General features: G+C 49.4%; 1 protein-coding gene across 2 annotated transcripts in view; it reads left to right on the forward strand.

The window, feature by feature from the left end:
- INSR (insulin receptor) overlaps positions 1-20,826 on the forward strand; it is a 54,402-nt gene extending 33,576 nt beyond the window's left edge. For both annotated transcript variants that reach the window (XM_085562506.1, XM_077788794.2), the window contains exons 4-21: positions 946-1,091; positions 1,413-1,557; positions 1,799-2,013; positions 4,261-4,387; positions 5,079-5,329; positions 5,674-5,841; positions 6,501-6,702; positions 11,510-11,778; positions 11,961-12,103; positions 14,285-14,444; positions 14,760-14,859; positions 15,113-15,180; positions 15,376-15,605; positions 15,840-15,950; positions 16,867-17,026; positions 17,818-17,947; positions 18,180-18,314; positions 19,353-20,826. In XM_085562506.1, coding sequence (XP_085418632.1) covers positions 946-1,091; positions 1,413-1,557; positions 1,799-2,013; positions 4,261-4,387; positions 5,079-5,329; positions 5,674-5,841; positions 6,501-6,702; positions 11,510-11,778; positions 11,961-12,103; positions 14,285-14,444; positions 14,760-14,859; positions 15,113-15,180; positions 15,376-15,605; positions 15,840-15,950; positions 16,867-17,026; positions 17,818-17,947; positions 18,180-18,314; positions 19,353-19,707 — 3,115 coding nt within the window. In that variant the 3' untranslated portion in view covers positions 19,708-20,826. The remainder of the gene's footprint in view (positions 1-945; positions 1,092-1,412; positions 1,558-1,798; positions 2,014-4,260; positions 4,388-5,078; positions 5,330-5,673; positions 5,842-6,500; positions 6,703-11,509; positions 11,779-11,960; positions 12,104-14,284; positions 14,445-14,759; positions 14,860-15,112; positions 15,181-15,375; positions 15,606-15,839; positions 15,951-16,866; positions 17,027-17,817; positions 17,948-18,179; positions 18,315-19,352) is intronic.
- Positions 20,827-26,110: the final 5,284 nt, after the last annotated feature.

The raw sequence follows: 26,110 nt of genomic DNA on the forward strand, positions 1-26,110 counted from the left end.
TTTATCACTGAAAACTTGGTTGTTTGTCCTGCATTACCATTCTATATTGTGGTGAGTCAGATTTCCTATGAATATTGGTCATTTTGTGCTTGCATGTATTTGCTCCTCTCATAATAATTTCAGGGAATTCACTCTTAACAGGACTTTTTCTGCTATTTCCTGTTTTGCTTTTCCAAAGAACCAGCAAGCAGCCCCCAAAGTATCTGTGCTGCTTGTGCAACAGCCCCGTGGCCTCTCCTGTGCTGTTCCTGGCTGCTGCCAGGGACCTCACACTCTGCTCCCTGCTTTTCCTAGAGCATTTCTTCCTCTGAACTAGTTGGGAACACATTCTTGTGGTGGTGTGACCAGGGCAAGCCATCAGCTCGTGCTATTTAAGCAGTATTTCCCCAGAGCACAAAGCACATTCTTGCCTTTTTTTAAAGCAACATTGTGTGCAGTGCTCAATCGGAGGATTCCCAGATGCAGGGCCAGCTCTCCACTGATCAGTTACATTTGGTTAATGATCTTGAGATGGATCCTGAGCTGGGGTTAGTTATCTTGAAAGCCCTGGGATGGAGAGCACTGGGCAGCATCGTGGCCAGTTTCCTCTTCACAGTAACTCAGGTCACTTCATTTTGTTTTGTAGGGAGGGATGAAATGATTCACGTTTGAAGGGTGGAAGTGACAATTTAAGACCATTTTAATTTATCAGCAGTTATTTTCAAAGCCAGGTTGGACAGGGCTTGGAGCAACCTGGTCCAGTGCAAGGTGTGGAAAGGGGTTGGAATAGGATGAACTTTAAGATCCCTTCCAACCCAAACCATTCCACGATTCTGTGACTCTTCTTTGGAGTTCCTAAAAAGCTAACCCCACGACATACCATCACTTCAGATTCATCACTCTGCTTTTGGGCCCTGCTGGGGCCATCCTGCCTGACCCCTGCACCCCTCCTGTGCTGTTTTGCAGCCTGCACTGCACGCCCTGCGCGGGGCCGTGCCCCAAGGTGTGTGACTTTGGCAAGGAGAAGACCATCGACTCGGTGACGTCGGCGCAGGAGCTGCGGGGCTGCACGGTGGTGAACGGCAGCTTGGTCATCAACATCCGTGGGGGAAGTAAGTGGGCACGGCTGGGCAGTGGGCAGCACAGGCTGGCAGCCAGGGGCACCCACTGCCCTCAGCTGGGGCTCTTCCCTTGCCTCTGACCTCTCTCAGCCTTAGAGAAACCCAGAGAAACCAGCAGAAAGCAAAGGCTTTCATTTGATGCTTTTTGTTAATTGATTTTTGTGAGTTCTCGTGAAATAACATCAAGAAATCGGTTAATACTAATGTTTGGGCTTTAGTTGTTTAATAGCAATGCTAATTGTTTAATAGGAATGTGTGGGTGTTTCTCTCTGTGATACCAGAAAGCTCTTCCCAATGTTTTCCTCTCTGTAGATAACATAGCAGCTGAGCTGGAAGCAAACCTTGGCTTGATAGAAGAAATCTCAGGTTACCTAAAAATCCGCCGCTCTTACGCCTTGGTTTCTCTTTCTTTTTTTCGGAAACTCCATCTGATCAGAGGAGAGACACTCGAAGCTGGGTGAGTTCTCTCAAAAGATGCTTTATTTGAATGCTTTGAAGTACAAGGAGTGCCAGTTCTATCAGGGTGATTTGTTTTGGGAAACAATTCCCAGGTTATTTTTTAATGTTCCTCTGCCCACGGCTTGTGCCCTACCAGGGCAGACAATTTATATTCCTTTTTCTTTGGTGCCTGGATTAGTGCAAAAAAGAGCTTTTCATGCATCTCCTCCCAACCCACGTTTTCATTCTTCTGCTTTCAGGAATTATTCTTTTTATGCCTTGGACAACCAGAATCTTCGCCAGCTCTGGGACTGGAGCAAACACAACCTCACTATTGCACGGGGCAAACTTTTCTTCCATTACAATCCCAAGCTGTGCTTGTCAGAAATCCACAAGATGGAAGAGATCTCTGGGACTAAGGGGCGTCAGGAGAGGAATGACATAGCCCTGAAGACCAACGGGGATCAGGCCTCGTGTAAGAGTCTCAGAACGCAGCCTTGCTTCCCTTTCCTCTCCTCATACTCCTCTTTCTCCCAGCCCATCCCATGATGTTTTACCTCTTGTCCCTTAGGTAAAGCAGCAGATGTGCCCCTTGCCTGTGCACTCACTGTCACTGTGCCATGAGTAAAAGTCCCCACAGAATCTCCCTCTGGCACCCTTGGTCCCATAAAACCCTGGGTGTTTTTGGGGGTAGGACTGTGTTTATTATGTCTTTTTGATGAGTTTAGCACAATGTAACCTCAGCCCAGGTTGGGACTTTGTATTACTGCTGAGTACCTGATTAATAGTCATAATCTGCTTTTCCCATGTCATGAGGTGACACGGAATAAACACGGGAGAAACAGGATTTCCACCCATCCCTGCAGCCACGTGAGGCAATTGCCATGACAACAGGCAGAGGAAATTTTCCAACAATTCTTCCAATGCCTCTCTGAGGTTTTTCACCCAACAGCTTTCTTCAGGAGCAACGATCAGACAGCTCCTGTGTCAGCAAACAGCACAGGGTGGGCTTTGAAGTTGTGCTGCTGAAGATGGGGTTCTGCAGACACTTACTTTGGCAGCAATACTGTGATAAATGCAGTCCTCCTGCACCCTCAGTCCTGCTGTTTGTTCCCTTTCTGTGCCACCAACAATCCCCTTTCCCTGTTTGTACCAGGGCTGTGTGGTGAGCCAGATTGTGGAAGTAACCAGGGGCAGGAAAAGCCCAGCTTTGTTCTGAGCTGGTGGCATCTCCCTGCTCTGATTCTCTGCTCAGCCCCACAGAGATTCACCTGCACACAGGAGCAGGAGCACATGCAGGTGGTCACGGGCCCCTTGCAGCTCAGGGTGTTCTGTGAAGGACAGATGGCATGGGGACAGAGGCAGTGACCCATCCATGCAGTATTCCAGCAGTTGTGTTGTGATCCTGGGAGATGCTCGGGCAGTTATTGCCACCAACAAAGCCCAGCATTGACTGAAATGGGATTTCAGATCCTGGCTCACAACCTGCAGGGCAGCTTGGGTCATCCTGTGGCTTCACTGTCCCTCTGCTTTTGGGGACAGCACTGCCAGAAGAGCCCAAGGTCCTTTCCCACCCAAAACATTCCTGATCTCTGATCTTCACTGCCCCTAGCTGATGTAGCTGTTTGTGAGCAGAGCTAAAAAGTGAAGATCTTTCAGTTGACTCAGTTTCCTGGTCTGGTTTCCCACATATCAACACAGGCAGCCAGGCCAGCAGAGTGGGAGAGGGGAATGCAGTGGCTGTGACCTGAGAACTGGCAGGAGCAGTGAAAAACACACACGGAGCCTCTGGGGCACCACAGCTCCAGCCCGGGCAGAGGGAAGGAGCACAAGGAATCAGCTGTCTGTAAAGTTCATCTCCTCCCATGGGACACTGCAAAACTCTTCCCACATTGGGGATGAACCTGAATTTGGGTAGATCCAGCTCTGCCTGTGGCTCCTGGGCTGGTGTTTGGTGTGAAGGCAGCTGGAGGAGACAGTTGCATTTCTCTTTGCCAGCTTTACCCTCACCCTGCTGAGCTGGTGTCTGTGCCACCCCCACCTCAAACCACAGCTTGCCAGGTTGTTTGGCTTTTTGTTTGCTTTTACATTTCAAGCTCAGCTTTCACATTGGCAGCATCCTGTTTACTAAAACAAAACAGAAAGGGGGAAAAAAAAGCGCCCCTGTTTGTTCTAGATGTGGTGCCAGTGAAATAAATGTTATTCCTCCTGTGGCAGCTACTGCAGGAATAGCAAATTCAGTCAGAGCCACTTGGGCTGGGGGCACAAAACAGGTCATGCCATGTCCCTTGAGCTCCATCCTCCTGCAAACATGCTCCTGTTTGCAGAGGGACCTCACTACTCCTGGGCAAGGCTGGAAATTCTTCTGCTTCATTTTTGTGGCCTCTTGCCTGCTGTGCAAACCATATTGCTTGGTTCAGCTGTGTAGATCATCATAAATTGTGAAATATGTTGCCTTTAGATTTCCCACTTTTTAGAATTTAGTTCAGCTCTTCTACAGAGTCATTCTCATGAAATGCTAGGAAAAATTACCCTTAGGAGGGCATCATTACCAGCCACTGCTTTGAGGTAGGAATGGCTGCTAAATAAGATAAGGTTTTACTGGGCAGCTCTTCTGAGTGCCAACATCCTCACCTTTATCTTAAACTTCTGAGATAATTAAAAGCAAAACACTTGATTTTTCAGCATCAATAAAACTACTGTCACTTCTCACTTGTTACAGGTGAAAATGAACTGCTGAAGTTTTCTTCCATTAGGACTTCTCATGACAAGATCCTGCTGAAGTGGGAGCCCTACTGGCCCCCCGATTTCCGTGACCTCCTGGGCTTTATGCTGTTCTACAAGGAGGCGTAAGTGATGCCCTCAGGTGACACTTCAGTGGCCTTGCTGGGCTGCCACCAGCAGCAGCTGGCATTCAAAGGTGGATGTTAAACCTGCTGGATGTTTTTGCTGTAGGCAAAGCTGTGTAGTCCCTGATTTTGTGGCTCCTACACTAAAGTTTCCAGTTATCCCTTGAATATAGAAGTTATAGAAGTTATCACTTCTATAAAGAAGTTATAGTTATATACTTTTATAGAAGTCATCACTTCTATAAAAGTGTTCATTAAGATCCCTGACTTGTGCACAGTCACAATTCCTCATTTAAGAACAATCCAAACTTTAGTTATTCCTGCTCTTCTAGACACACATACTCGACCCATGGAGTTCCTCATCTCCCTGCTATCTCTGTGGGATGCTGAGGGTTTTATCCCCTTTGAGGTGGGAAAGTTTCTTTCAGAATCAAGGTAACCAAACTGATTTTCATAAAGCTGACAATAAATCTGGATTTAGTTGTTGGGGTCATGTGTGGTACAGATCCTGCTCTGTGGTGCTGTTGGAGCCCCAGGTGACAAAGCTCCCAATGCCTCCCTTGCAGAATAAATACAAGATAATTTTACTTTCTCTGAAGGGTAAAGGGTGATAACTTCCAGTGTATCTTTAGAAATGTTTTTAAGAGCCTGACTGAGGATTCTGTTAATTGGAGCCTCCTCTCTCCTCAAGTCCCTACCAGAACGTGACGGAGTTTGATGGCCAGGATGCCTGTGGCTCCAACAGCTGGACAGTTGTGGATGTGGACCCCCCACCACGCTCAAACGAGCCCAAAGCCCAGGCCCAGCCAGGGTGGCTCCTGAGGGGCCTGAAGCCCTGGACACAGTATGCAGTGTTTGTGAAAACCCTGGTCACCTTCTCCGACGAGCGGCGGACGTACGGCGCCAAGAGCGAGATCATCTACGTGCAGACCAACGCCACGGGTCAGTGCAGCACCCTGCTGGGCTAAAACCAGGCCTAACTAAGTCTGCCTGGGGGTTCTGCTAGTCCCACGTGCAGGAAACTTCCCCCTGCCTTGCTTTGGTAGGAAGGAATTCCTAAACCAGGGGTGTGATTCCAGATGGTGCCGATGGGCACCTCTTCTATCCAGTTTGTGTGGCCTCATGTAAGGATCATGGCTGGAAGAGATCTCCAGGACCTGGAGGAGGCCACTGGGTGCCAGGGAATGCTTGATTCCCACAGAAATGGGAATTTGCCTGCGCTGGTGCCTGCTTTGCCAGGTCTGCAGGGCAGTGCAGTGACCTCTGTCTCTTGCCCACCCGCGCAGTTCCGTCGGTCCCGTTGGATCCCATATCTGTCTCCAACTCCTCGTCCCAAATCATCCTCAAGTGGAAGCCGCCCTCGGAGCCCAACGGGAACATCACACACTACCTGGTGTACTGGCAGCAGCAGGCAGAGGACAGTGAGCTCTATGAGCTCGATTACTGTCTGAAAGGTGAGCGGGTGCTTCTCCCTCCAGGCCTTCCCCTCAGTCTCTCCCAGAACTGGGGTTTTTCCCTTGGGGGTTTTTGCCTTGGAGCTGCTATGGGGGTCCAATTCTGCTGGATTCAGGACTGTTTTTCTGGAATCAGTTCTGTCCCTCCCTGTTCTGTTACATATGGTACTGCTGCCAAGTTATGTGCAAAAGGTCTAAAAATTTTTTTACAAAGTATCACATGTTTTTTCCATTGGGGAATCTCCCTTCTGCCCTTGCTCTTTTTAAACTGAATTATGAGTTTAATAGCAACAATGGAGATAGTAAAGTTAAGAATTTGGGTGCTGCTGGAGCTCAGGGCCAAGTTAATTTTTGAAGGCAGATGGTGTCTGGTTTGGAATTCCTTGAGAATGCAGAATTTCACTGAAGACTTCCAAAATCTCACCTGCTGCTCTGTGTTACCTGAACTGGGATAAAGCAGCATCCAAGCTCTATTTCAGAAATAGCATTTTTGAATTAAAGGCCTCTCAGAAAAGAGGGAACTGCTCATACCTGGCTATGAAATATGGGATGCCCAAATGTGCCATGAATTTTGTGTACACTGGTTTGGGATCTTTTTGTAGTATAAACATCTTCTGCCAAGACAGGCATGAGCGACACTAAAACTGTTTTGTCCCCAGGATTAAAGCTGCCCTCAAGGACATGGTCTCCTCCTTTTGAATCTGAAGACCCCCAGAAGTATAATCAGACTGAAACTGAGGATGTCAGTGGGGAATGTTGCTCCTGTCCTAAAACAGACTCCCAGATCCAGAAGGAGCTGGAGGAATCTGCTTTCCGCAAGACCTTTGAGAATTATCTCCACAACGAGGTTTTTGTGCCCAGGTGAGAACAACAAACAGGACTGTCCAGGGGTCAGGAGCAGGGAAATGTAATTGAGGATTAAATAAAAATACCAGATTGGACACAGCCACACTGCCAGGCTTCCATGAGCCTATCTAGTCCAGCTGGATATGGGTGTTGGAATGGGGAGAGCAGAGCACCTACCACAGATGTTCCTGCAGATTGGGAAGCTCCTGCTTTCATTTCCTGTCCCTGAATTCTCCTCAGCTCAAGAATAAAGTGAGAATCCATAACAAGCAGCCTGCAGCTCATCTGGCATCAGATGATGCCAAAAATAGCGATCTTCTTTTCCTGCCTTGAAATTTTGTGGTCAAGTTTTTCATTGAGTTGAAAAGAAAGGAAAAGGGCAGTTTACCAGGCCACAGCCTCGTCCTTCAGCGTGGTATTTGTGGTCTCCCTTCACTCAGTGTGGGAAATACCTCCAATACCATGAGGAATGTGAGTGCCGTGGGTGGTGAGTGTCCTGTTTGGAGTGGCACACTTGGTGTCACATTAAGTGGTGTTGAATGTCTTCACACTTCATCTGCAGCCTGGGGAGGAAGTGCTGGGGAGCAGGGTAGAATCTGTGGTGATTTACCCTCTTCCCTGTCATGCCTTTTGTGCTCTAAATTTATTCTCTGCTTGCTGCCCTCAGCCAACAAACCTGCATTTGCAGCTGCCTGACAAAAGCTGGCTCACTGCACTGAGCTTTTTCCCTGTTAAGGCATCCCTGGTGCTCCCTGCCCTGGTGCTCCCTGCCCTGGTGCTCCCTGCCCTGGTGCCTGCAGTCCTCACCTTGGGCAGAGCCCCTCCTTTTGCTGTTCCCTGTCTGCTGGTGCCCATCAGGATGAGCTCCAGTGTGTCAGAGGATCCCAGGACGTGATATATTCCAAAGCAGAGGAGAACAAAGCCATATGCAAAAGCCAAACTCCTCCTGATGCAGGCAGGCAGTTCTGACAGTCTGATTTCTTTTTTTTTTCCCTTCCCCCCACCCTCAATTTTATTGTGCAGCCAGTCCAGGATGCTTCTCAGGCTTTTCGCTGGGGTATGTATTTTAGGAAGAAACCAATCACCAGGATGTGCCACTTTGTCAGCCTCCTGAGGAAGAAATCCCCACATCCCATGGCCAGCTAATCCTCTAAAACAAGCCAGTGGTGAAGAGGCCTCCCTGCTGCCACGTGCCCTGCTTGTCTTTCCAGGCAGGCTCCAGGCTGTCAGCACATAAATCAGAATTCTTTTGCCTGTGAATACTGTGCTATCACCTGCTCACAGAGCCTGGCAGGGAGCAGGGAGTGTGGTTTACTTCAGGTGCTTTTTTTGTGGCTCCCAAGAGTTCAGTGACGTCTCCTGAGGTGCTGTGTGGCCTCTCCTGGAGAGAAGGAGCTTGCCAGTCCCGGGAGGAATCTCAGGGATGAGGCCAGCAGGGAACACGAGATGTCAGGGGAGCAGAATCACAGTTTCTCCCTGATATCTTCTTGTTTTCCATGTGCCATTTCTCCTCTCCTGCCCTGTTCCCAGCAATCTGATCCCTGGGCAGGATCCAGCCTTAGTGCAGAGCTGATCTCACCCCTCTGGAAATCACAGTTCCTTCCCCCTGGGCACGTTGATTACCCACTCCAGGAGCCACTGTCACACCTCCTGGGGGTCAGTTTTCTCTGGCAGTGACAAAAAGCCAAACGAGAAGTTCAGGAATGTTCCTCTGCACAGGCAGAGCTGGCAGTGTCTCTCACCAGGTCCCCCTTGGGGCTGAACAAAGTGGCCATCAGAAGCAGATGCTTTGTTTCTTCTTTCCTGTGTTATTTGCTCTCATTTTGGAGGAGTTCTGCACGGGTTGGAGCTCAGGGCTGGTCACACCCTGGCACAGGCTGCCCAGGGATGGATGTGTGGAGTCTCCAGAGTGCAACATGGTCCTGAGCCCCTGCTCCAGCTGCCCCTGCTTTGGGCCAGGGGCTGGGACCAGCAATCCCAGAGGTGCCTTCCAGCCTCACCCCTCCATGATTCTGTGGGAAGCAGGGAAAGATGCCAGAAAAAGTCCTGAGAGGCAGAGGGGAGCTCAGTGTCTGCTGTTCAGGGTATAATTCCAGGTATTCCCTCCATCACCACTGCAGCAGGAGCAGCCCCAGTTCTCTGTCTCTGTCCTCTGTCACACACATTTGTGCCGTTTCAAATACTCTTGGGGAGCAAGACCTGAGGAATTACTCACTTTAAATTGTTTTCCCCTGTGTTTCCCAATTCAGTTAATTGTACAGACAAATGTAAAATGCTTTTGCCAGGCCAGCTGACCTGGGGTAGTTTCAGAGTGTGGAAATCTTGGCTTAAGGTACCAGAGGCATTTTTGGAATCCCCCAGCACGGGCCACACTGTGTGTGCTGAGGTGTCACTTCCAGCCCCCTCACACCCCCTGGTCACCTGTGAGAACAGGAGGAGCCTGGACCTGAGGGTCTCACAGGGAGCTCCCTGGAGCTGCTGAGATGGCCTCAATGCAGATTGCACTGGAACAGCTCTGAGAAGAATCAGATGTTTGAAAATACAGAGAATTTGGCAAGAAAATAGCTGCAAATCCAGGATAATAAATATGGGAAGATTGGGGATTTACAGCTTCAAAAGCTTTTCTTAACTTACTGTGACTTGAGAAGGAAGGAATTCTTGCATTTTACTCTGTTGCATCGGTGGTCCAATTACTGTTTTACTTGTGAAAAACAAAATTCCCTTGAACACGAGGATCAGCTGAATTCACACACTGGATAAACAGAGGGTGTAGCTTTGCTTTTATGCAAACCAGGTCCTGTTTGACCATAAGGAATCCTTCCCAAGAAGGGAGGTGGCATGACCCAGAGCTGGGTCCCTGAACTCTGCCCCATCCTGAGGGGCCACACCACCACACAGGCTGAGGGAGCAGCAACTCCAAAAGGAGTTAATTAATAATTAAGAAAGAGAAGACTTAAAACTGGAATGTGCTTGCTGAACCTGATGTTTGCCATCCTTATTTGTCATCAGGTGGATGAATATTCTGCAGGAAGGAATTGCTGGCTGGGAGGGTGGGCAGGCCCTGGATCCCTGGCAGTGCCCAAGGCCAGGCTGGACAGGGCTGGGAGCAGCCTGGGACAGTGAAGGTGTCCCTGCCATGGCAGGGGTGGCACGGGATGGGCTTTGAGATCTTTTCCCACCCAAAGCATTCTGTGATGATGAGAACTCCATGAATATTTGAGCTGTGTTGTGTGCAGCCCAGTGTTTAGTTTGGGGACAGCTCAAGCTCTGCTTTCTGGCTGGTGCCTTTTGCTGTAGGAGGAGAATTGCACCAGGGAAGGCAGAGGGAAGCAGGGAAGTGGCAGAGACCTGTCAGAGCAAATCCCTGTTGGGCTGGGGCTGGCCATGGTGATCAGAGGTGGCAGTGGAAAGTTCAGTTCAGCAGCAAAGATTTGCTTCAACAGCTTGTTACATTTTTAGAGCCTGGAGACGCCTCAAGTGTGGGTTCAGATCAGGTCACTCTTTGTACCCTTTAATAGCTGCACACACATGCACACACACACAAAAAGATCATCACCCCCTTAAAATACATGGTCTGGATTGCAACTGGCATTAATTCCTTTTGTGTAACTGAATACAGTTACTGATTCACCACCTTGGTTAGTTCCTGACCTGGAATTCCCCATGGCAAATATGTGGCAGCACATAAGAGTGTTGGATTGTTAGATTGAGCACTTTTGGTTTGGTACTGATCCCACCTTCTTTTTTAGTTTTCTTTTTTTTTTTTTTTTTTTTTTTTTTGCCAAGAAAATGAAATTTTGGAATGCTTCTTAATTCTGTTGAATTTATTCTGTTTATCTGCTGACTAAAGCTGACTGGTGGCACTCAGGTGCAGACAGGGAAGGTGACATAGTCACACAGCAGGTGCTGCTTTTACAAGTGAAAAAATCACATTTTCAGACTGAAATGCAATAACTTGAGGAGCAACATTTGGTTAACGAAACCACACAATGAATATGTAATCAGAATAATGAGTTCCAAATGCATGCCTTGAAAAGGACTTAATAGATTTGATCTCTTGGGAAAAGGTTAAAATGCTTTGTGTATCCATTGAGGTTCAGCCTTAGGGGTGAGAGTGACAAATGTATTCCAGAGAGGTGGGAGAGTGGCCTTTTGCTTCATAAATGCAAGTTGGTGACACGTGGGACATGTGGCACATCTGAGGTCACCGTGGTGTGCCCTGCTGTGCTCGGAGCTGCAGCGGGTGGGAGCTGAACTCCAAAGCATTGCAACCCTGCTGAGGCATCCGTGAGGCAACCTGGTAAAGTTAGACTCAGCTGAGAGACCATGGGGAGCTTCAGTTCTCAAGCAAATACTTGAAACTTGGATTGCTTTGTTTTTTATTTTATCTCCCTGTGTGTAGTTGTGCAGGGAGAAGATTCTAGGTGATACAGAATTTTGTGAAGATGCATGTCTTGGCTAAAAAAAAAAAAATCCTGAATTTCTTTGTTGCATTGTAAATATCAGGACATGTCAAACTCTGCTTTCTGGCTGGTGCCTTTTGCTGTAGGAGGAGAATTGCACTAGGGAAGGCAGAGGGAAGCAGGGCAGGTGGCAGAGACCTGTCAGAGCAAATCCCTGTTGGGCTGGGGCTGGCCATGGTGGTCAGAGGTGACAGTGGAAAGTTCAGTTCAGCAGCAAAGATTTGAGTTTTGAGTTTTCAGTGGCACTGAAAGTTTGGGTTTTCAGTGGCACTCTGAGCTCTCCCACTTTGACTCTTCCTTTCCAGCAGGATGTGTTGGCACTGACTGTGACACTAACAGGTGACCGTGTTGTCTGACAGGCCATCCAGGAAACGAAGAGACCTCGGCTCCGTGGCTAACGCCACCGTGGTGTTACCCACCATCCCATCCTCTCCCAACAATTCAGCAACAGCTGAGGGTGCAGAGGAGCAGAAACCTTTTGAGAAGGTGCTGTCCAAGGAGTCCCTGGTGATCTCGGGGCTGCGCCACTTCACCGGGTACCGCATCGAGCTGCACGCCTGCAACCACGATGCCCAGGAGTCCCGCTGCAGCGTGGCTGCTTATGTCAGTGCCAGGACCATGCCAGAAGGTGATTCTGTCCCTGAGCCTGCTGTGGCTGGGTGGCTGTTCCCAAAATGCTGCTTTTCCCACAATGTGTATGACCGGGGCTGTCTGTATGTCCTGGTGGGAAGGGAGGATGGATGAGGTATTGACCGGTGTGAATTTTGCCCAAAGACATGAAACTAAACCTGATCTTGAACTTGGTTCTAGCTAAGGCTGATGACATTGTTGGCCCAGTTTCCCATGAGCTGGTGGAAAAGAACACCGTGCATCTGAAGTGGCAGGAGCCAAAGGAGCCAAACGGCCTCATCGTGCTCTACGAGGTGAACTACGGGCGGCTTGGGGAGACCGAGGTGAGAGTCCTGCTGCCACTGCACCTTTGGGGAGAGTCCTGCTGTCACTGCACCTTTGGGGAGAGGTTCTGTCACTGCACCTTTGGGGAGAGTCCTGCTGTCACAGCTCCTTTGGTGAGAGGTTCTGTCACTGCACCTTTGGTGAGGGGTCCTGCTGCCACTGCACCTTTGGGGAGAGTCCTGCTGTCACAGCTCCTTTGGTGAGAGGTTCTGTCACTGCACCTTTGGTGAGGGGTCCTGCTGCCACTGCACCTTTGGGGAGAGTCCTGCTGTCACAGCTCCTTTGGTGAGAGGTTCTGTCACTGCACCTTTGGGGAGAGGTTCTGTCACTGCACCTTTGGGGAGAGGTTCTGTCACTGCACCTTTGGTGAGGGGTCCTGCTGTCACTGCACCTTTGGGGAGAGGTTCTGTCACTGCACCTTTGGTGAGGGGTCCTGCTGTCACAGCTCCTTTGGTGAGAGGTTCTATCACAGTTCCTCTGGTGGGAGGTTCTGTCACTGCACCTTTGGAGATGTGGTTCCCCCTGGGAGCCCAGGCTCTTTAGGATCTGACAGTCCTTGTGCATACAGTGCCCTGACTAGTTGGGTTTCCTGGTGCAAAAATAAAGGGATACAAAACTTCACTGGTGAATTTGTCTCCTCTGGAAGCCTGGGATGACATCAGGAAATAATCTGCCTCTGTGGTGCCCGTTTGCTTAGCAAGTTTAGCTGATTTGTCAACGTTCTGCATGGAGCTTTTGTAGAAATGTTCTTTCACAGAGGGACAGAAACCCCACATCGCTGTGTCTCAGACAAAAGGCCTTGAGTTGCACTGGGGAGGTTCAGATTAGATACCAGAAAAAAAAATTCCCTGCAGGTGTGCTCAGGCAGTGGAATGAGTTGACCAAGGAGATGATGGAGTCACCATCTCTTAGAACATTTTAGGGCTGATGATGGTGGTGCTGGGTTGTTGCTGGGACTTGGTGACATAGAAGTCTGTTCCAACCTGGATGTTTCTGTGATTCTGTGAAATTTAAGTTGCTTAGAGGAGTTAGGAAGGTGTTGAGCAGCCCCGAACTCTTGGGGACAGAGCTGGTGGCAGTGCCAGGGGGACAGAGCTGGTGGCAGTGCCAGGGGGACAGTGACACTCACCAGTGCAGGCAGTGTGAGTGCTGACAACCAGAGCAGCAGATGGCACTTGCTCTTTGTAACCTGACCTACTGCCCTGCAAAGCACAAATCCAGCACAAACCACTAACTGAGAGCCCTTGGGTGTGTGTTTGCCAGCCAGGGAGGTGCTGCAGGAGCCCCAGGGAGCCATCAGGGAGCTCTCAGGGAGCTCTGGGTGCTGCAGGAGTTGTGGGGAGCTCTTAGGGAGCACTGGGTGCTGCAGGAATCCTGGGGAGCTCTCAGGGAACCCTGGGTGCTGCAGGAGTTGTGGGGAGCTGTCAGGTTGCTCTGGGTGCTGCAGGAGCCCCCAGGAAACTCTCAGGGAGCTCTGGGTGCTGCAGGAATTGTTGGGAGCTGTCAGGAAGCTCTGGATGTTACAAGAACCCCAAGGAAACTCTCAAGGAGCCCTGGATGCTGCAGGAGTTGTGGGGAGCTGTCAGGGAGCTCTGGGTGCTGCAGGAGCCTCCAGAAGCTGTCAGGAAGTTCTAGGTGTTACAAGAACCCCCAGGAAACTCTCAGGGAGCCCTGGGTGCTGCAAGAGCCCCCAGGAAACTCTCGGGGAGCTCTGGGGGCTGCAGGAGCCCCCAGGAGCTGTCAGGGAGCTCTGAATTGATGTAGGAGCCCCCAGGGGCTCTCAGGTCGCTCTGGGTGCTTCAGGAGCCTCCAGGAGCTGTCAGGGAGCCCCGGGTGCTGCAGGAATTGTGGGGAGCTCTCAGGGTGCTGCAGGAGCCCCAAGGAAACTCTCAGGGAGCTCAGGGTGCTGCAGCAGCCCCCAGGAGCTCTCAGGTCGCTCTGGGTGCTTCAGGAGCCCCCAGGAGCTGTCAGGGAGCTCTGAATTGATGTAGGAGCCCCCAGGAGCTGTCAGGGAGCTCTGAATTGATGTAGGAGCCCCCAGGAGCTGTCAGGGAGCTCTGAATTGATGCAGGAGCCCCCAGGAGCTGTCAGGGAGCTCTGAATTGATGCAGGAGCCCCCAGGAGCTGTCAGGGAGCCCCGGGTGCTGCGGGATGAGCCTGCCACAGCCCTGTCCCCACAGGAAGCCCATTTCTGCGTGTCCCGCAAGCACTTTGCCAGCGAGAGCGGCTGCAAGCTGCGGGGGCTCCAGCCCGGCAACTACAGCGTGCGGATCCGGGCCACCTCCCTGGCTGGGAACGGCTCCTGGACAGAGCCCACCTACTTCTACGTGGCTGATTATTGTGAGTTCATTGTATTTTCGGCTTCTAATCCCTGGCAGAAACTCGGGTTATTTCTGGAGGATGGGGTGTAGCAAGGAGGGAGTCAATAAATATTTACCAAATACATCTGTTGTCAAGAACCTGAAATTACATGGAAACACATGGATTTTGTGTATTAGTCCTCATTCTGACCAGCCCCACATTTTGATCTGAAATAGCTTCTGGTTTTGTATCTGTATTTCGTATTTCTTCAATTTCTTGAAGGAGGAGATTTTATTGAGGAAAAAATTTGTATTTTGGACTTGTATAATACTTCCAACTCTCTTTCTCTCCTAGTGAATGCTCAACCAAATATTGCTGTTATCATTGTTCCGATTATTTTTGCCATAATAATCGCTGCAATTATTGGAGCTGCTTATGTGCTTGTGAAAAAGAGGTGAGTGCAGTTTCCTCTTGTTTTCACCAGAAACACCAAAACTAACATCCAGAAGTTTTGCTGCTTTGTTGGGAGTCAATTTTTGTTTAGTTTCTCATTTCCATAGTGATTGCAGCATTGATTTAAGTGCAGGAAATAGTTTTTGCCATATGGGGACAGTTTATTTGCTGCGTACTTTGGGGATTAATCAAACTGCCCTCACCTTGAGGCTGTCAGAGGCTGCAGAGTGCTGAGGAATTTCTGTCTCTTCCAGACAAACCGAAGGACCAACGGGACCCCTGTATGCATCCTCCAACCCTGAGTACATCAGTGCCAGTGATGGTGAGAGCAACCAGGGCTTCTTCCTTGTGTAATCGTGCAGTCAGTGCAGCAGGATGGGGTTGGAGTTGTCTTTGTGGGGTTTTCTGGTCCTTTTGTAGAATTCACGCCCCCGCAGCCTGGCAGCGCTCCACGAGGCTGCTGCGGGAGCGTCTTTCAGAAGATGCTCAGCTCAGAATGTTCCCCTGTGCCCAACAGTTTATGTCCCTGACGAATGGGAGGTGCCACGGGACAAGATCACCCTCCTGCGGGAGCTGGGCCAGGGCTCCTTCGGGATGGTGTACGAGGGCATCGCCAAGGACATCGTGAAGGGAGAGCCGGAGACGCGCGTGGCCGTGAAGACGGTGAACGAGTCCGCCAGCCTGCGCGAGCGCATCGAGTTCCTCAACGAGGCCTCTGTGATGAAAGGCTTCAGCTGCCATCATGTGGTAAGTGCTGGGTGCCTCAGCACACAGCTCTCAGTGCCTGCAGAGCCCGACCAAAGCAGAGGCAGCTGATCCACCAGAGCTGGGGTCTCTCCCCGCTGGGTTCCACAGAACCCCTTCTGCCCAAGTCCTTTCAGTGCTGCTCCTTCTGTACCTCTCAGCCTGACAAGGCCTTGTGGGGCTGTTCTCAGCTCTGTTTGGACACAGCCTCCAGGGAATTTCTCACTCGTCTTCCAGGTTCGCCTCCTCGGAGTGGTCTCCAAGGGACAACCTACTCTGGTGGTCATGGAGCTGATGGCACATGGGGATCTGAAGAGTTACCTGCGCTCTTTGAGACCTGAAGCTGAGGTAAAGACGAGAGAGAGGGAGTCTGTTGTGGAACAGTGACTTGATTTGGGGCTTCACGCTTCTTTATTTAATGGCTTTAAGCTGAAAGAGGGTAGATTTGATTGGATTTTGGGAAGACATTCTTGGCTGTTGTTGGAATATGAGGTATTGATGATTCTGAGATTGTAGAAAGTCTCTGTCTTTCTGCCCCGCTGCCAAAGCAGAAGCCATAATTGGTCTGTGCTGGTTTCCAGGTTGTTTATTCTGTTTATCTCTCACATGTTCTGCTGCCCTGCCCAGCTCTGTCCTGCAGGGCAGCGTGTGGGGCTCTGCCCTCAGTGGGATGTGACAAACATTAAATACCAGAAACTCCCTGGGCTGCATTTACAAGAACGTGCCAATATCTGTCACCCACGTTGGACAGTGTGTCCCCAGCCTGAACCAACAGAAAAATGCCAACACCACAGTGAGACATGGAGGGCATGAAGGAGGAGAAAAAGGACAAGGCACACCCAATTTCCTCCATCTTGTCCCCTTTGGACCCCTCATCTAGAATCCTAAAATTTTACTTTTGCACCCATGCCACACTTAATTATTACTGATATCAAACACTCAGAGCTTGTAATTCATCCTGTAAGATTGAAAACTCTTTTCCATGGCCAGAGATCACAGCCAGTGTCTCTGGGGGCTCTGTCCAGGGGGTTCCTGACCCCTGCCAGGGTCCCAGACCTGCCAGGGGGCAGCCAGAGGGAAGCTCTGGATTCCCACAGGCTGTGAGGGTGGGAAGGGCCTGGCACAGGTTGCACAGAGAAGCTGGAAGTGTCCAGGGCCAGGTTGGAAGGCTGGAGCAGGGTTCCCTGCTCATGGCCGGGAACTGGATGATGTTTAAGGTCACATCTAACCCAAACCTTTCTGTGACTGTGATTTTTCCTGGCAGAATAACCCTGGCCGGCCGCCCCCAACGCTGAGGGAGATGATCCAGATGGCCGCAGAGATCGCTGATGGCATGGCCTACCTGAACGCCAAGAAGTTCGTGCACAGGGACCTGGCAGCTCGCAACTGCATGGTGGCAGAGGACTTCACTGTGAAAATTGGGGGTAGGTGCTGCTGGTCCCTTCCAACCCAGGCCATTCTGTGATCAGGAGATGGTTCTGTGCATCGTGTTTGTTGTAAAAGCAAATTGGTAAAACCAATGTGTTGAACATGGGTGATTCTCACTGTCTGCCTTTGGGAAATTGCAACACTTCCCTCTGTTTTTTCCCTGAGTCAGAATTGTGTGCACTTCAGTAAGAACAACATGTCCTGTAGAGCCAGAGCAGATTTTCTCACCTTCTCTATTCTCAAACCTCTGTCCTAAAAGTTTATTACCTTTCCAGCTTAAACTACCTGGGTTTGTCTCACTGGTCTTTGCTTTCGTGAGAATTAAGACAAAGGAGTTGGGTACAACAAACCCAGTGCTGATAATCCCATCTTTGGGTCAGGTGGCTTTTAAGAGTAATTTAACCCAACCCTTTTAGTAATAAGTAAATACAATATTTAAAAATAACCTCGAACTGCACAGTTTGGTGATTTTTCAGAACTCTCTGGAGTTAAAGCCAGGGCAGTGGGATTCCAGACAAAGGGAGCTCTGTTTTACTTACAGAGGATGAATAAAATAATGTTTAGAATAGAAGCTGTCACCAAAAAATTTAACTCTGGAGTCTCTGTTGTGACTCTGTAGAAAAAATGCAGGAAAAGGGAAATGTTTTGAACATTAATCACGAGGTGACAGATGACTGGAGGCTGGGCTTTGGCAGTGGTGGGGAAGGCAACATCCATCTGGAGATGCTGCACAGGAAAAGCAGGATGGAGGGAGAGGTATTTAACACATCCCAATTGCTTCTCTCAGACTTTGGGATGACCAGAGACATCTACGAGACGGATTATTACCGCAAGGGAGGCAAAGGGCTGCTGCCCGTGCGCTGGATGGCCCCGGAGTCGCTGAAGGATGGGGTGTTCACCACTTACTCCGACGTGTGGTAAGTTGTCCTCTGCAATCCCAGATGGATTCCAGCTCAGGAGCTCCTTGTTTCAGCACACATAGTTTAAACTGACTTGCTCAGAGCACAGACAAAACAAAGCCGTTGTTTTGAAACACTTCCATAAAAATGTAGTAGTGTTCTTTAGAAGTGTGCGTTTTCCAAAATAACTCTGTCACTGGGAGGGCTCCAGGATGTTTTGTTCTCACCAGGAGCTTTCTCTCTCCCTTAGGTCATTTGGTGTTGTCCTTTGGGAAATAAGCAGCTTGGCAGAGCAGCCGTACCAGGGACTCTCCAACGAGCAGGTGCTAAAGTTTGTCATGGATGGAGGATTCCTGGATCAGCCGGACAACTGCCCGGAGAGGCTGTAAGTGGGCAAGCAGGGACAGCCAGCCCAGCTGCACTCTGTGCCTGAAGTGTGGCCCACAAAGATGACCTCTGGGGCACCTCTTAATCCTCCTTGACTGGGGAGGAGAAAAACAGACTTTAGTGAGGCACCTCTCACAGAAATTCCACCAAAGCATCCGTAGTGATCCAGGGAAGGGGCTGCCCAGGGAGGTTTGAAGTCCCCATCCCTGGAGGTGTCCAAGGAAGGCCTGGACGTGACACTCGGTGCTCTGGGCTGGGGACAAGGTGGGGGTGGATGAAAGGCTGGGCTTGATGATCTTGGGAGGTCTTTTCCAACCTTAGTGATCCTAGTCACGCTGGAGCAATTTTGAGGGAAAGCAGCTCTGGCTGGAAAAGGGAGCACAGATGGTAACTCTCTGGTTCTGGTAGCCTCTTCCTCCAGCTGCTTCTGGCCAAAACAGCACTTCCAGAGTCATAAAATAAACATGTTTTGTGAGTATCCCTATGAAAAAGGCCTGCTGTGCTGGACATTTGTCTGATGGCCAGTTACACACTCCAGTTTGAGACTTTATTTGTATTTGTGAGTTCTTTCTCCATGGTGTCTGATAACATGTAACCTCTTTCCGCAGCCTTTCTTTTGGGTGGGATGTTTACAGGATCTCTGTCCTCTGCCCAGCCTCCCATTTTCTTTCAAGTTTTGGGAGCTTTGTTATCTTTCAGGCTGAGTTAAAATTAAAAGGGAATTAATTAAAAAAGGACGAGCTGGCTGTAAGTGCATGTGCACACACACACACAGAGTCTCTGAACCACAGCCCCGTTTCCTTCAGCAGCCAAGTTAAGAACAATTGAAGGAATTGGAAGGAATTCTTAATCTAGACAGAAATAGAGAAAAAGGAGTGTCAGGATCTACAGGCAGATGTGGAGGCTGGGAAGAGAACAAGCAACCTGGGGTGTCAGAGGCGTAGTGTGGGTGGTGGGGGGTCTGCCATGGGTGCCAGCCTTGCTCTGCACGTGGGATTGTTTCTGCTGCCCCTGACTGTGTTCTGTGCTGCTGCAGGCACAGCCTGATGCAGATGTGCTGGCAGTACAACCCGAAGATGCGGCCCACCTTCATCGAGATCATCGAGATGCTGAAGGAGGACTTGCACCCCAGCTTCCACGAGGTCTCCTTCTTCTACAGCGAGGAGAACAAACCTCTGGAGACGGAGGAGTACGAGATGGACTTCGAGAACATGGAGAGCATTCCCCTCGACCCCTCCTCGTACTCCCAGAGGGACAAAGCGCTGGGGAGGGACAATGGACCCTCCATGGCCCTCAAGGGCAACTATGAGGAGCACATCCCTTACACTCACATGAACGGTGGCAAGAAAAACGGGCGAATTCTCTCCATGCCCAGATCAAGTCCTTCCTAACACTTCCTGTTTGGCCCAAGGGTTGTGTCTGCTTTTTTCCCCCCTCCACAAATCTCAGGACTCTTGTTATTGCTGCCACAGTGTATGACACACATCTACAAACTCTTCAGATTTTTAATCATCTTACGATTAATTTTTCTTTTTTTTTTTTTTTTTGCCAAGTTGACTGGTTGTCAGTGGACTTATCTGTGAACATAAATGGAAGAGGTTTCCATGGCTGCTGTCCCTTCTGTAACCATGGTTTCACAACAGGAAGCGACCGTGTGAGTTCAACTGAAGGAGAAGCATCCGCGTTTGCCAGCAGAAGACATGAAGTTCTCTGGTGCCTGAGCTCAGCCCAGCAGCGCGGAACAAGAGATTTCCAGTAGAATTCCAGGCTTTCAGGCAGCCTCTCCACTACAGCTGAAGGATTCAGCACATCAGTCAGATCCTCAGATTGACCAATAGCTGCTGCTTTCATACTTTGTTTTCAAGGGGTGAAGCCCCCGGGGTGCGTGCGTGGGCGTGTGTGTGTGTGTGTGTGTGCAGTATCAACATGTGGGGTGTACCCTAAAGCAAAGAGACGCTTCTGGTTTTGTACACAACTTACAGCGCTTTCAGGCACATGGTGGGATTCTCGGGGTGTCCTGCACAGGGCCAGGAGTTGGATTTGATGATCCTGGTGGGTCCTTTCCAATTCAGCATACTCTATGGTTCTCTGTTCTCATAGGAGCTTTCCTCTTCTTGGAAGTGTGTACTTATCTTTTTTCCCCATTTCCCTGGAGGGACTAAATCCTAAACAGATTATTTTTATACTGAGGACTCTTGAGAGCAGGTTTTCTCTCATTAACAAATGAGGAAAACGTGCTGAGAGCTAAATGAGCAGAACTCTGAGATTTGTGGGTACTTTCAAGACCAAACGAAGTAGGAGTCCCCTGACCTGAGATACGGAGTTTTCTGTCCTTACAGCATTGAGTATATATATTGTTTGTTGTAACATATTTAAAGATGTCTTTAGTTTAAATTTTAACTTCATATAAATTATTGACTGTTTATGATCGTTTTGGGGCGGGGAGAGTTTTGGGGGATTGTTTGGTCTTAAAGTGGTCCAAAGATTTCAGAATGAACTAATTTTAGCCTTGCAGGAGCGATGAAGCACATGTTCAGTTCATACTTGACAAGGCTTTGTAATAGTTTCTTGATTTATACAACACAGTCAGCTGGCTCCAGTCGAAGCCCCATCTCGGGTGTTGGGAGCTGAAGGACACAGAACATCCTGGCCTCAAGTCCTGCTCCTCCTCTGCCCCCGTGTCCCTCGCTTTGCCTTCCGTGCCGCGGATGCAGCCGGCGAGAGAGGATGAGACGAGCTGGAGCTGAGGAAGGGGCGCTGAAGGGAGGAAGCACAAAGCTCTGGGCTCTGCACACTGGAGGTGACTGTGGTTTGCTGCCTCTCTGCTGCTGCCAGGCCTCCAGCCTTGTGTTCCCCGAGATTCCCACTGCAGAACTCCTGGGACACAGCTTGTTGGGACGTCGGTGCTTGCCGTCAGGACTGTGCTTTGTCGTGCTGCTGTTTGCAGAGACAGAGCTGATGGGCACCTGCTGCTGGAGAATTATGGTGAAACTCACCCAGGGCTGGTAGCACGGAGCTGGCAGGAGCAGGGAAGGAAGAGGATGGATGTCGCAGGCCTATGGCATGCAGGAGGTGCTTGAACAGCAGGGAGAGATGCTCAGTCCTTCCCTTCTCCTCCTGGAGAAGTCCAAGATGTGTTTTGTGCTCTCTGCCAGGAGAAAGCAAAATGCCCTGGCTCAGGAGGGCAGTGCCCCCAGCCCGGGCAGTGCCCCCAGCCCGGGCAGTGCTGCTGCTGTGAGCGAGGCAGAGGGGCTGCAGTCCATGGGGAAGAGCTCTCCGAGCCCACACCCAGGGATGCAGCTGGTGCTGGGAACCTCTGCCCCCAGCTGCTTCTGGCCAAAACAGCACTTCCAGAGCCATCAAAGGGGACAGCAGACTGGGCAGCACCGGGAGCTGTTGGGCCCTTTGCTGCTGGAGGCTGATGGGTTTGGCCCAGGTGGAGGGTACAGGTTGCTCCACAAATTTCGGTGGAAAACACAGTCCAGACATGGGTGAGAACCTTTGGATTTCAAAAGGCCTCGTTTACATTTCTTCTGCTTTACAAAGTTGTAACTGTTTAGCAGCTCTATACTACACTGCAGGAAAGAAGACATATTCTCACACTTTTCTAAGGAAGAGAAGTTTTTCTTATTAGAATTTTTTATTTATTTTAATATATAAAACACTGTAAAAAAAAGCAACAATTAGTTTTCTTAAAACACACGGAACGTGTAAATTTGTATCCGCAAAATCTTGGCAGGTGGATGTGGTGGGATTATTTTTGTCCTGTTCTGGTGCAGTCTACCTCAGTGTTTCTTAAGGATATTTTTTAATACTACACACCTCTAAACCTGTTTAAATATTCTGGTCTGGACCTATTGTGGATCAGGGAAAATCAGTATCAGCTGATTCCAATACCAGGGACCATTCATGAAGGGAATGGGAAGGAGAATGGCCCATCACTGTTGATCCCTAATCTGAACAGTAGTGGCCAATGAACTCATTTACAAATTTGGATCTGATCTCATCCCTTAGTTCTGTTGTGATTTAAAGAAAAAAAAAATCCATTTAAATGTTTGGACTTTAGTGAACTCATAATCTAAAAGGAGCAGGCTGCTTCCTCCTGGATCAGCATGTGCCAGCGTGGAGCAGGGACTGGGACCAGCCCTTGCTTTTGGGGTTGCATTGGGGTGGCTTGGTCACTGCTCTTCTCACTGCGCACAGGTGACCTCCTGAAACAAACCTTTCCCAGCACACCCTTGCTTTGATGACATTTCCAATGGCAGTGATGATCGTAGCTGTGGGAATAGAAGAACTTTTACCTGAAGGAACATTGGAACCTCGTATTGGGTCTGGCTTTTCCCCGTGGTTGATACTGGTTGGCCCTGTGAGTACACATGGTTTGAACACTCGGATGGCTGAGCCAGGGAGTGTGTGCTGCTCCACGGACAGGCAGTGCCCTCCCATGGCTCAGTGTCACCTTCACCCTGCACCAAACGGAGCAGTTGTTTGTACCCAGCACTGTGTGAAGGTTGCTCATCCTTCCTACCTTGTGCCCAGGGGGAGGGAAGGCGTGTGGTACCAGTGGGGTATTGTGTTTCTCCTCTGTAAAACAAATAACACTAGTGGTTGCTGCTCGTGACTGCTACAGATCACATTCAGCTGTAGAATTAGGAAGAATAAATGAACATCACCTGCAAAGCCCAGCTCTCACTGCTAGAAAATCTTTCCTTGGCTCACAGCTGACGTTTTGGTCTCTGCTGCTGGAAGATCCTCACCCCAGGGATGCCCAGATGCCTCACTCGGATCTCGCTGATTCCTGCTCAGAGAATTCCTGCAAGTGGAGACTCAAGTGCTATTGAAACCTCTGGGGTGCTGCCAGGGACCCCAGCCTGGGCAGGGGTGCTGTGCTGAGCCTTCCGTGCAGGAGCTGCTGCTCTTTGCTCCAGCCACATCCTTATGGGGCAGAATTCCCCAGCTGCAGTGGAAGCATCACACTTGCTGCTCCTGCTGCTGCTTAGGAGGCACCAAACACTGGTGCAGGAGAGCAGGTGAGATGGCTGGAGGAGGGCAGCCAGCAGTGGGAAGCTCTTTCTTTCCTTGCATTAGTTTTTGTTGGAGGATTGGCTCCTGCCCTTTGTGGGCAGAGAATGCCCCCTTCGCAGCAGGGGCATCAGGACAGACCCCTCAGCCTGTCCAGGAGCAGCTGGAACCTCCTGGACACAGTCTGGCACCACCACGTAGCCAGAAATTCACTCTGGTGAATCAGGAGAAGCAAGAAGCTGAGCTCTGCTGAATTTTCACTGAGAGAACATCTGAAGTGCGAGGCTGGAGAGGTTTCTCAGAAAGGTTTCCACATTAAACTCAATTGCCACTTCCTGAACAGCTCTTGCCAATCTGGAACTTCTCTGGCGGGCCAGGGCAGCACTGCAAAGCTTGGCTGCTGGGTTAGGAACGTGTCTGTCTTGGCTGCTTGTAAATACTCTATTGTGTTGTAAAATAGAAGAGCTCAGACATAAACTCTGTGCCAGCACTGGGTTGGGAAAGGTGATGGGAACTAGACCATGCTGCAGCGATGATGGCAAAGCAGCTGTGTGGGTATGAGAGGCTGCTTTTAGATTGCTAAAGGGTACTCTTAATTTATGGGTAGTTTATCTCTTTCCTCCTAAATTTGTATTATAGCGATGGGACACTTTGCTTAATTTTAGTCTGTTGGCTATAGTGTTGGTATCTCTTTGGGAAAAAAAAATCTCAAAAGTCGCTTCTTGTGTTACTGAGCTGACTGTGCTGAAGGCAAATATGAAATGACAGGAGCAAGAAGGGTGCTGAGCCTCTGCTTTAGAGGAGGGAGGGAGGGAGGCAGTCGCCTCTCAAAGCCACTGTGACACGAAGACGGACCCTGAGGTATCCCAGGCCCTTCCTGCTACTGGAACCTTGTTTAACAAGCCAGAACATGAAATACCTTTGTGCCATAAAACCTTCCTGTCAAGGCTGTGCCAGGTGCTCCCGTGATCTGTGTGGGATGGGCTCAGAGCTGGAGGGGGCTCAGACCTGCAGATGAACCCTGTGATCCTCTGGGAGCCAGGGGCTCGCAGGAACCCCAGCCCTGCCCAAAGAGCTGCCGTCCCTCGGAGTGTCCTGTGGTCCAGGGAAAGGAACTGCTGGATGGGTTGGAATCAAGAAATAGTTACTTCGTGAAATTCAACGTAAGGTTAGTTTGGTATTTGTATGAACTTAATGAATTTGGCCTTTTTATTACCTTCTGCTTGGCTCTGTGTTCCCTCTGCTTGGATTCTGTCCGTGAGTGTTGGTGTAAAGCCTTGACGTGTTCAGCCTCGTTAGGAGCATCACAAGAGTGAAGCCAGTCATCCAGCTGACTTTTGGAGGAACCTGACTGTTGAAAAGCAACTCTAAAGTTAACCGTTTTTAGCAAATCTGCTGTCATGAAATGTGTATTTCTTTTTAAAATGAATTTGCTTGTCCTTCTCAGAAGGAAGCACTTATTCTTGCAGTTTGGGCAAATTCACTGCAGCACAATGCAAGCTGTAAGGGGACAGGTAGAGAAATGACTTTTTAAATATTGTATAATAAAGTTAGTATTAACTCCTATGGTGTTGTTATTTTTTTGCCAACAGTTTTGCAATCAGCCAGAAATTCTGTTCCTGGTAGTGGTTTTGTTCCCACTCCAGCGTTCCAACTGGTGGTGTTAAATAGTTTCCTTTCTCAGCCCAGAAAGATCCCTTGGGAACAGGGTCTGGTGGCTGGGAGGACCTGGAATAGTCCTGGCAGCTAAAGAGGAGCCATCAGTGGGTTAAATGTGGGCTCTTGCTTAGCTGAGCCCCAGCCCCTGGTCAGTCCCAGCAGCACCAGTAAATCTTGAGCTGAGGGCTCTTTACCTGAGAGCTCTGAGCTGGACTCAACACCAAAGCTCTGTAAATCCAGACTCTCCCAGCAGCATTCCAACGCTTCCACCATCCCCACTTCGAAGTTCTTTCCCCGTAACCGAGTCCCATGAAAACCAAAGGAGAATTTTAGAAAGGCCACTTCTAAATCTGCAAAGGTAGAGTGTTGTTTGAGCAGGAAAAGCATTACCTTTTGCTTTAGTTAGGGGAATGATTTTATTCTTGGAGTATCAAAACTGGTTTGTATTTGAGGACCCTCATGGATGGGGGAACTGGACATCAGCTTCATCCAACACAGCCCAAAGCAAACGCTCTCTGCTTCACTTAAATAAACCACAGATAGTTTCAGTTACATGTTAGGTGATGTTCTGTGAAGTCTTGGGGTTTTTTTTTTTTTCCTAGTTCATTCTTACTGCTCCCACCTTTCCTTCTGCATATCCAAGGTTCCAGAATACAAATAGTACTGCAGATACCTCTTGTTTGAAATAAAGGATCAAATGTGCCATGTTTTTTTTTTTTTAAAAAAGGAAGAAAAAAGAGAAAAATCTTCCCCCTTGATTTATTTTTTGAGTGTTTTCATATCTAAGAGCCAAGCAGTGACATGTACAGAAAATCTTTGACTAGTAAAAAAAAAAAAAAACCTTGCTGTGTGTCGGAATATTGAACAATTAACTGTTTATATTAAAATTCTGAATAAATTATCCAAGAATAACTGTTCACTTTGTGTCTGCTGTCTGTGCAGCACTGAGGCTGCTTTGCTATTGAGAAAACACTAAATTTGTACCTTGGAATTAGTTGCAAAATAAATGGTGCTAAGGAAAAAACCAAAACCCACAACTCAACCAACTGTAGGCTTGCAGTGTGAAGCCAGTGGAGCTCCTCTACCTGATGGCTCTGGTGATTCATGTCCTCA

This window comes from Lonchura striata, chromosome 28, assembly GCF_050655825.1.
Source record: "Lonchura striata isolate lonStrDom1 chromosome 28, ASM5065582v1, whole genome shotgun sequence".
Lineage (NCBI taxonomy): Eukaryota > Metazoa > Chordata > Aves > Passeriformes > Estrildidae > Lonchura > Lonchura striata.